The sequence below is a fragment of the Capra hircus genome, chromosome 22 (assembly GCF_001704415.2).
Source record: "Capra hircus breed San Clemente chromosome 22, ASM170441v1, whole genome shotgun sequence".
Taxonomy (NCBI): domain Eukaryota; kingdom Metazoa; phylum Chordata; class Mammalia; order Artiodactyla; family Bovidae; genus Capra; species Capra hircus.
In genome coordinates this window covers 16,704,195-16,714,243 of record NC_030829.1, presented here as the reverse complement: position 1 = coordinate 16,714,243, position 10,049 = coordinate 16,704,195, and the positions used below count along the sequence as shown (strand labels likewise).

The following is a 10,049-nucleotide window of genomic DNA, read 5'->3' as shown; positions in this document are numbered from 1 at the left end:
GGAGCCTCAATCCAATAACAGTTGTCCTTACAAGAGACTGAAGACAATCGAGGAGGAGGCTGTGTGGAGACAGAGGCAGAGGCTGGCGTGATACGGCCACAAGTCAGAGGGTGCTTGAGCCACCAGAAGCTGGAAGAGGTAAGGAAAGATTCTCCCGTAGAGCCTTTGGGTAGAGTACAGCCCTGTCAACACCTTGATTTTGGACTTCCGGCCTCCAAAACTGGGAGAGAGAATCCATTTTGTGCTATTTTAAACCATTCAGGTTGTGGTAAATTTTTTCTTCCCCTAATTTTTGGTCGTACCATGTGGCACATGGGATCTTAATTCCCCAGCCGGGAACTGAACCCATGCCCCCTACCATGGAAGTGCACTGAACCTCCAGGGAAGGCCCCAGGTTGTGGTTAATTCATTGCAGCGGCCCTAGGAAACACACTAGTCAAATCAAGATAAATACACTGATCCAGAAATTATTGCACAGCTGAATGAGAAAACGCAGACAGGCAGACCCACAGCAGCACTGTGGTCACAGCCGATGAACTAAGTGTCCATTAACGTTGGGTGGATAGACTGCAAGCCCCAGCATTCCAACTCCGTGCCATACAACAGATGCATTTCCCAGGGTGGAGAACAAGTCACAAAAGGATATATATAGCACAGTTCCATTCCACAGGAGTTTGAGAAGCAAGCAAAACAAAATACATTGTTTAGGGATGCACGTATATGTGGTAACACTTAAAAAAAACACACAAGGAAAGAATTCTCTCAAGTTAGGGGAGTGGTTTCCAATTGTGACTCTACACTAGTGCCCATTCTGGAGCTTTTAAAAAAGATGTCTCTGTCCCAGACTGGTAAAAGTGTCTTAGGGGTGTAGTCAGGGGAGGCATGGGGATCTTTTTTTAAGCTTTCTGAGGGGGCAGGGTAGGGGATTTTAGTATGGGGCCAGGGTTGAGAACGGCTTTGTTCTAAGATAGGAGAAGGCTGCTTCTGTTTTGTGCCAAGTGGTGGTCATGTGAGTGTCACCTTACAGTTATTCTTTAAATCACACAGATGTTTTATGCACTGTTTGATATGTTACATGGTTTTTTTAAGTAAAAGATCTAACATCTAAATGAGCAGTCAAATTCTTGGAGACAGAACAGTGGCTCCTGGGGCTGAGATGGGTAGGGGATGGGCAGTTGGTGTTTAATGAGAACAGAGTTTCAGTTTGGGTGGATGAGAAAGTTCTGGAGTTAGATGCAGAAGATGGTTGCACCACCGTGTGAATGTACTTAATGCCACTGAACTATACACTTAAAAATAGTGAAGATGGTAAAGTCTACGAAGCATATTTTAGCACAAATTTAAGAAAAAACACTCTTACATTTTCCCTCAGCTAGAATTGGGCCAGGAACAGCCAAACATAAAGACCACATATTGAACTTGACAGAAAGCACAGTCCATGATAAACATTTTCTTCCTCAGCAAATCCTGAAAACAATCCTGTGAGGTAGGTACTTTTATTATTTCAAGCCCAGAGAGGTGAGGTCATTTGCCCAACACCACACAGCAAATGGCCTTAGGATGCGATCTCAGGTCTATCCCACTAGAGCGCCCAGCATCTTACACAGTGGCCTGACTACATGCTGAGCACTGACCACACTCATCTTGGGCCTGACTGCAGCCCATTCGCCTCCCACCCCAACTGCTTTCCAGCAGGACTATTGGTAGTGGAGCCCGAGGCACTGCAGGGTCCTGGAGAAGTAAGAGGGCAGAGGAGCCAGAAGCTCAGTGGGTGGGTCCCTGGGCCTGGTGCCTGGGAGGCGAAGACAGTGCAAATGGAGGTGCAGGGGCAACCGGGCAGCCTGGGAGGCAGTCAGGCAGAGGCGGCCAAGGAGGGCTTCATCCAGGACCTGGGGCGGAGAGACATATCAGCATTCAGCCGGGGGAGTTCCCAGCAGCGCTCAGCAAAACAGAGCAAGGCAAATACTTTGTCCTCCCTCTGCATCCGTGTTCTGCGTGCCTCTGCACACGTAAATACCGTCACACTCACACACACACTCCAGCATAGACCAGCTGCTGCTGCTGCTTCTGCTAAGTCACTTCAGTCGTGTCCGACTCTGTGCGACCCCATAGACTGCAGCCCACCAGGCTCCCCCGTCCCTGGGGTTCTCCAGGCAAGAACAATGGAGTGGGTTGCCATTTCCTTCTCCAATGCATGAAAGTGAAAAGTCAAAGTGAAGTTACTTGGTCGTGTCTGACTCTTAGTGACCCCATGGATTGCAGCCTACCAGGCTCCTCTGCCCATGGGATTTTCCAAGCAAGAGTACTGGAGTGGGGTGCCATTGCCTTCTCCAACAGACCAGCTAGGGTTCACCAAATCAACCTCCTAGGCATCTTGCTAAACTGCATTCCCCAGCACCTCCGGCAGGTTGGGGATGCCGTGATTGAGCTCCACTCAGCACAACAGGAGTGTTGAGTGTGTGTCCCGCTTCCTGACCTGGCCCAAGAAACCAACACCCAGCCCCCCTGCCCCATGAACCTGCCCTGTCTCCTCTGCTGACCAGATGGCAGCAGCCAGGGGCCCCCCCAAGTGACTTGTTTGGAGCAAAGCCTGCTCCTACCCCATCCCATTAACTGGACTTCACACAGAAGGAAACTGTTGTGTTAATACTCTGGTACTTGAGGTTTTTCTGTTAAAGCACATAGTGTTACCAGAATACACAACCTCTTACACCCGTTATAGAATGGCAGATTTAGAAGGACCTTTAGAAATCGTCTGGCTTGATTTCCTTATTGAACAGAAGAGACCCATAAGAGAGGGTGTCACTTAGGGCCACACAGCAAGACAAGGCTACTGGTAGCTTTGGAAGCCTAAGTTGCGTAGCTGACGTCTGGAGATGCTAGCCATCCCTCCAACCCCACAAGCCCCAGCCCACCCCAGAAGGCCACAGGCAGGTGGGCTTGGGTACCTGTCTTTGGGGCTTGGTGCTCTCGACTGGCAGAAGAAAGCGCTGGCCAAGGACAGTGCCCACACGGGCAGAGTATGTGTGATCCCCAAGCACAGGGCAGAGCTGCAGGGCCATGTGTGCCTGTAGCTGGTTGGGAAACACTAGAAGACAGGAGAGATGGGACAGATGGCAGGCAAGCAGTTCATTCTGTCCCACCCAGTACTGCCGTGCCTCCCCACCCCATTCTCAGATGGTGTGGTTTCAGTGAGGTGGACACTACCACCCCAGCCTCTGGAGCGAGGTTGGGGCAGGCAGAGCTGTCAAGCCACCAGCCCTGAGGGACTCATCCATGAAGAGACGCAACCCTGAATTTTTTGTGATGCTTCTGGGAATGAAGAGCACTCTTTCCTGCTGTGGAGTGAGCCTGGAGCTGCTGGAGCACCTGCATCTCTGCCTCCATGGGGGACAGCTGCTGTTCCTATGGGAGGAAGAAGCCAGCACGCAGGAGGTGGAAAGAGAGGGGGAAATTGCTTTCTGATGACATCCTCCAAGCCCGGACTATTATTGTTTTGGCTGCACTGGGTCTTCATTGCTGCATGCGGCCTTTCTCTAGTTGTGGAGAGTGGGGGCTACTCTCTAGTTGCGGCATATGGGCTTCTCATTGAGGTGGCTTCTGTTGTGGAGCACGGGCTCTAGGGTCTGCAGGCTTTCAGGAGCTGCAGCAGGCAGGCTTGGTAGTTGCGACTTGCTGGCTCAAAGGGGGAGGGCTTCAATAGTTGCAGCACAGGGGCTCCTTAGTTGTGGCTGGTGGGCCCCAGAGCATGCACAAGCCTGAACTTGTAAGTTATATGAGTCATTAAATTGCTCTTTTGGGTGATACCAACTTGAACTTGTTTTGGGGAAACGTAATGGTATGAAATGGTTCACACATGCAAACTTATTAATACTCCTGAAAACCCTATAATGTGAGACCTAGCATCATTCCACCTTATAGACAGGAAAACCGCAGCTCAAGAAGTAACTAGCCCACCACAGACTGGGATTCAAGCCCAGGAGCTGTCCCATCTACTTTCATGTCCAGCAATATGGTGGGCTGGGCAATCTAAAACCCATCTTTTATTAACCACCTAGAAACACTGGAAAACTAGCAATCAGCCTTTCAAATACACAGCTGGACACGGGGGAAAGTAAAGTCCCCTGGATGAACATACAAAAAGAAAACAAATCCAGAGCACAAGAGAGTCGACATTTCACCTCTTCTAGGGGTACTTCCAATCTTGGGGCCAAGGGGGCTTGGGTTTAAGTAGTGACAAGGGGCCAGGGATGAGGCTGTGGTGCCCAAATGAAATCCTGAGAGGCTACATCTTCCATGCAAGGGTGGAATAGGAGAAAAAGCCAGCCACCAAGGAAGGCAGATGAGCTCTGTAGGTATGGATGAGGGGAATGAAGATGAATTCCCAACTGTGAGCTGCTCTCACACAGGCTTGGGGTTCTAATACCACTTGAGTGATCTGTGAACTTCCAACTGAGGTGTTAATCTCTAGGTCCTGAAGCAGTGATGTGAGCCCACTCAGCAGAAGCAAGGCAGAACCTCTCAAGTCCCCACTGCCAATGAGGCAGTAAAGGATTTCCACAGATGAAGACCCAGCATAACCTGAACCACAGAGCAATAAGGAGACATTCCACCAAGGGGAGCAAGTCTGCAGAAATCACAACAGAATTAGACACTTAGAATCTCAAAAGAATTATAGAAAGACCATACAGGTGTGCTTTAAATGAGTAAAGACAAACAAGAACAAGTAATGAGAGAAAAAAACAGATGCCATCACTAACTGGGTTCAAGGCTAGGAGAATGGATGGACAACAAGCACAGGGAAGGAGGTGATCAATAGAGAGGCTTGCCCAGAGCATGGACCGTCAGCTGATGTGTGTTCTTGGCCGTTTGGGATTTATAGGTAAAGAAAAAGCTGACAGATCAGCAAGAGAAGGCGCGAAGCAATCTGCAGACTAACCAGGTCATTTAATTCCTGGAAAAACTTGAATCAGTGGCTGTTGGTCACCTTTACTTACTGGTGTGAAAAATAAAACCACAGGATGGACCACAGCAATCGGTGAGCAGACAAAACTTTAATCAGAAAGGCAGGGTGGGGGTCCACGGTATGTGCAGCAAAAGTGGTTAGATGTGTAATGACTTGAATATCCTTTGAGATCTGAGATTTTAGCATCATGCTCTATTGGGTGTGAATACTGTTCTCATTAGTTTTATTGCAGTCTAGACAAAAATGTTAGGACTTTGGGAGTTCCCTGGCGGTCCAGTGGTTAGGACTCTGCTCTTCCATTTCTGTGGGCCCAGCTTTAATCCCTGGTCAGGGAACGATCCCTCAAGCCATGCCATGCAGCCAGGGAAAAAAAAAAAAAGAGGCTGATTTAATAAGAATGAGCAAAACATTGGTTAAAAAATGCAGGCAAGGGCTTCCCTGGTGGTCCAGTGGTTAAGAATCTGCCTTGCAATGCAATGGACACAGGTTCCTGGTCAGGGAAGAGCCCACACGCAGCAGAGCAACTGAGCCCATGCGCCACAACTACTGAGCTGCAACTAGAGCCCATGCTTCGCAAGGAGAAGCCACCGCGATGGGAAACTCGCCACCACAACAAAGAGAAGCCCTCACTCTGCGCAGCAGGAAAAGCCCACGTGCAGCAACAGAGACCCATCACAGCCGAAAACTAAAAGTAAACAAACAAATCTTAAAAAAAAATACAGGCAATAAGTCTAGAAGTATTCTAAAAGTTCATTTACTTTGCAGTTGGCTGGATTGAATCATGATTTTCAGGCTGACTTGTGCCTTTGTGTGGACTGGAGGAAAGCACCGCTCCTTTGCTGGGTGCAGTCCTGCCAGGGCCCACACCTCAGCAGAGAGAATATGGGCTGCTCGGTAACAGAGCTACCTGCACGTGGGCAGCCCTGGCTGCTTGACTGTTAGATAGGAACACTCACAACTTTTGAAGACCAAACATTGTAAATAAATGTTTTAAAATTTTTTGGGGGGAGGCTATTTTTGTTAAAAGCATTATGCTAATTAAAAACAGTTTGACGTAAAAGAAAAAACAGATGCCTTATTTTTTTAAAAGGCCATCTGTATTTGTAAAACAGTCAACTTGAATTTGCAGACGTAAACAACACAATCAATGGGTAGGTTAAACTAGCAGGTTAGATCCAACTGAAGAGAAAATTACTCAGCTGGAAGGTATGTCTGAAGATTACCCAGACAGGCAGCAAAGATAAAGACGTGAAAAACGTGGAAGGTGAGAGAGACACAGCTTGTGAATAAGAAACTCAGACGCTACCAGGCATTCAAAAGGGAGGATGCAAGAGGCACAGCATTTCAAGAACTTTTCAGAATGGATTAAACAGGTTAATCTTCAGATTCAGCAAACACACTGAATCCCGAGAAATAAAACTAAACCTACACACCTCGATTCATCACAGTGAAACTAGAGATCATTGAAGGTAAAGAGAAGATGCTGAGAACAGTAAGAAAAAAAATAGGTGACCTGCAAAGGGGTGACCTTCAGACTGACCGGAGAAGCACTGCCCCCTGCGGGTGGAGCTGATCACATACACCCTTACAGTCCATCAAAGACTCCCCAGGCCACCACTGAAACTACCACCTACCTCCCATTCCTTGCCTCCCCAACCAAATACAGTTTGTCAAGTCTGGCTGGGGCTCCAGACCCACCTGTCAGTGGCTGCAGCTGGACCAGGGCACAGCCAGAGGCCGCCACTGAAACTGCCACCTACCTCCCATTCCCTGCCTCCCCAACCAAATACAGTTTGTCAAGTCTGGCTGGGGCTCCAGACCCACCTGTCAGTGGCTGCAGCTGGACCAGGGCACAGCCAGAGCCCGTGGCAACCACACGAAAGTGGCTAAGGGTCCTCTTGACACCTTCCATGATGTCCTTTCGAGATGGGGACTGCACTGGAACAACCTGTGGTGTCAGCCCCCAAGGGTGAACAAGCTTCACACATACATGGGAGCTGCCCCCAAACCCTACCTGTTCCCACCAGACCCAGGACAAGGGCCACAGTATAGGCAGTGGTCACTCACCTGTTTTAGGGGAATGAAGGGCCAGCCACCCCATATCTATACCCTTCACTCTTCTTGAGGGGTATGTCTGAGGGTCCCCTCTTCCCCACCCAGGCCCTGACTCACGAGATTGACCCCATCAATGTGTTCCAGTTTCAGAGCTGCTTGGATCTTCCCTTCAGAAGTAACTGGGATCCCATCAGTGACAGCACTGAGAAAGAGGCAGGAGGACGTCACAGAGTTGATTGCAGGACCTCCCCGCTGCCCTGGAGCTTCCCAGACCTTCTCACCAGTACGTGGCTGTGGGTCTCCTGGCTCTCTGTGAGTGAGCGAAGAACTTCTGGAGGCGGCTTGCTGTCTGGGGACAACTGGAGAGGAGCACAAGCCCCGAGGCCTCCCTGGAGAAAGACAAATCACAGAAGTTAAAATCCCCTGAGATCACCCGCAAAAAGAGGAGACCCTGAGGAAGAAACATGGACCCGCTGAAGGCCGAGGAGTAACATCTGGACTACAACACAGACCTCCTCCTGAGAAACAAGTAAGTCTTCCCCGTGTTTGATAATAAGAGTACATAGCTTAAACATGTTTCTCATTTTGCTCTGGCTCCCAGGGAGCTCAGAGCCAAACATCATAACAATTACTACCAACTGCTGACTGTCTACCAATAGGCACTCTACTAGGAATTTCATATATACTAGCTATTAAATGGGCTTCCCTGGTGGCTCAGATGGTAAAGAATCTGCCTGTAATGTCAGAGATCTGGGTTTGATTCCTGGGTTGGGAAGATCCCTTGGAGAAGGGAATGGCTCAATTCCCCATAAACAAGCTTATGAGTTTGTGGAACTGCAGAAACATCTCATCTCAAGCACCATCTCTAACGATGGCTATTAGAGGAAAGAGTATCACAGATGAGTTAACAATGCCGGCTATGAATACTGGACTGGAGAAGTGACTATACACTGAGCACAAATGTTATGAGTTCTGTTTCATGGTTAAAGAAACTAAGGCTCAGTGACACCTAAGATCAGTTTGTACATAAGGATTTGAACCCAGATCTGTCCACTTCCTCCTCTTTTTCTTTGTTTCCTACCTCTGTGATCCCAAAGCAGCCGGTGGAAAATGTCTGTTTATTCCTAAGTGGCTCTGCCCCCATCCCAAATAGATGCTTATCTTCCTACCTTTCTATCACTCCCACCACTTACTTCCCAGATGCTCGGACAACCTGGAGCTCCTGCTCCCCAAGCCCCAGGGACCGGCTCAGTTCTGGCAGCACTGACAACAACGTCAGCTCTCCTGGTTTTCCTAGGTGAAAAAAAAAAGGAAGCATACAAGTTGCTCTCAGAGGCAACATCCCTTCTCTTTGATACTGTCTGCTCTCAGACACATCAAAACCCCTTTCACTGCATCTCTTTTCCCTGCCCATACCTGTCACTGGCAGACCCTGTGGCTTGTTCAGTGTCACCAGAGGTCCTGAAACATGTAATACATAAGCATCAGCAACAGCAAAAGCAATTTACAAAGACTTTCTCAATTCATATTATCATGTGGTCCCAGTACAACTCTCATACAGGAGTTATCAACCACGCCCTGAAATGAACTTCTTTCTGAACCTTGCATATGCTCAGCTTGCTGCCTCAACCTCAGGACCTTTGCACTTGTTGCTTTCCATGTCTCAGATTTTCACGTGGCTTGCTCCTTATATCATCATGGCTCAAATGTGATTGTCGCAAAGAGGCCTGAGTCTCCAATCTGATGTCTGCGCCTTTCTTGCAGATCCTTACCACTGCTGTTTTATTAACAGTACTGATCACTAGTAAGTATTTATTTCATTTATATTCTGGTTAATCATTTTCTCCCACTGAAAGGTTGGCTCCCTGAAGGCAGGAACCATATTTATTTTGTTCAGTACCGGACAGCCCTGTTCTAGAGCAGTGCCTGGAACACAGCCTGTGCTCAATAAATAGCTGAGAAAATTCTTAAGTCACTTGAGACTGAGGCACAGAGACATTGTTATTTTCCTAAAGCCACACAGCAAGCTGATCACAGAGCTAGATATGACTCCAAAGCCCGTTTTGTCCCCCAATACATTAACACTTTACTGAGAGCCTACTAGTGCAAAGCTCTCTGGTTATTTACACTCTCCCTCCCCACAGCTGCATCCCATGATGCTGAGGCATAGAGAGTACGTGGCTGGTCCCACGTAGTACGTGGTTAGTACGTGGCTAGCTGGTCCCACGTAGCCGTGAGGTTCGTGAGTGGGAGAACCAGGATTTGACCCCACAGGTTTTAGTACTGTACCGAACCAGATCCTCAGAAGGCTCGGGTTAAGACTCCTCCCCTTCCAGGTCTCTCGGCACCTGTCCCTCCCACCCCTCACCTTTACGGTCCACCACAGCCGCCCTTAATACATCGACCAGTTCTTCCCGACTGAAGGTCCCCGGTCTCAGCAGTCCTGGGAAAGACTGGTCACCCGGGGTGATCCGACGGTTTGCTGGCGCCTCGACGTTGCAGCTGATGCCTGGGAAAGGTTAGGTAAACAGAGGAATCACTGCTTCCCGAGGTGCCGCCCACTCTTATCTCCACACACATCTTCCCAAACCCTGCGGCTTCTTATGAATGCTTCAGGAAGCCTGGATTGAGCTTCCCGAAATCTCAGGTTCTATTGGCCCCAATGTACAGAAGAGAGAGGCTCAGAGAGGTCTACTAGTTTAGGGGCACACAGCAGAGATGAATTAGAACCCATATCTAGATCTCTACCCTCCCCCAGCCCCAGTCTCCTCCCTTCTACACAAAGCGGGGCGGAGGTTGTGTAATCACCGGGCCTTGGTGCCAAAGCCTGCGGCTGTGGGCGTTGCACGGATCCCCAGACCCCGCCGCCAGCCACCCCAGGCCTGACCCAAAACCCGACAGCCACCCATCTGCGGAGCGAAGACAGTGCGCTTGTGTCCGGAAGGACTGCCCCAGGATCTCCCACAGCACGCTGATTGGTCAGATTGACTGTCAATCGGAATAGCTAGGCACCGAGTGGTGAGAAAGC

At 49.2% G+C, this 10,049-nt stretch overlaps 1 protein-coding gene across 1 annotated transcript; it reads right to left on the bottom strand.

Annotated features, from left to right (window-relative positions):
* Positions 452-9,968, bottom strand: RPUSD3 (RNA pseudouridylate synthase domain containing 3). The gene is given in 10 exon segments (XM_018066928.1): positions 452-1,889; positions 2,949-3,088; positions 6,791-6,914; positions 7,139-7,223; positions 7,303-7,410; positions 8,215-8,314; positions 8,438-8,482; positions 9,390-9,489; positions 9,491-9,530; positions 9,830-9,968. Coding segments are annotated over 10 exon segments (1,035 nt in total). The 5' UTR covers positions 9,931-9,968; the 3' UTR covers positions 452-1,697.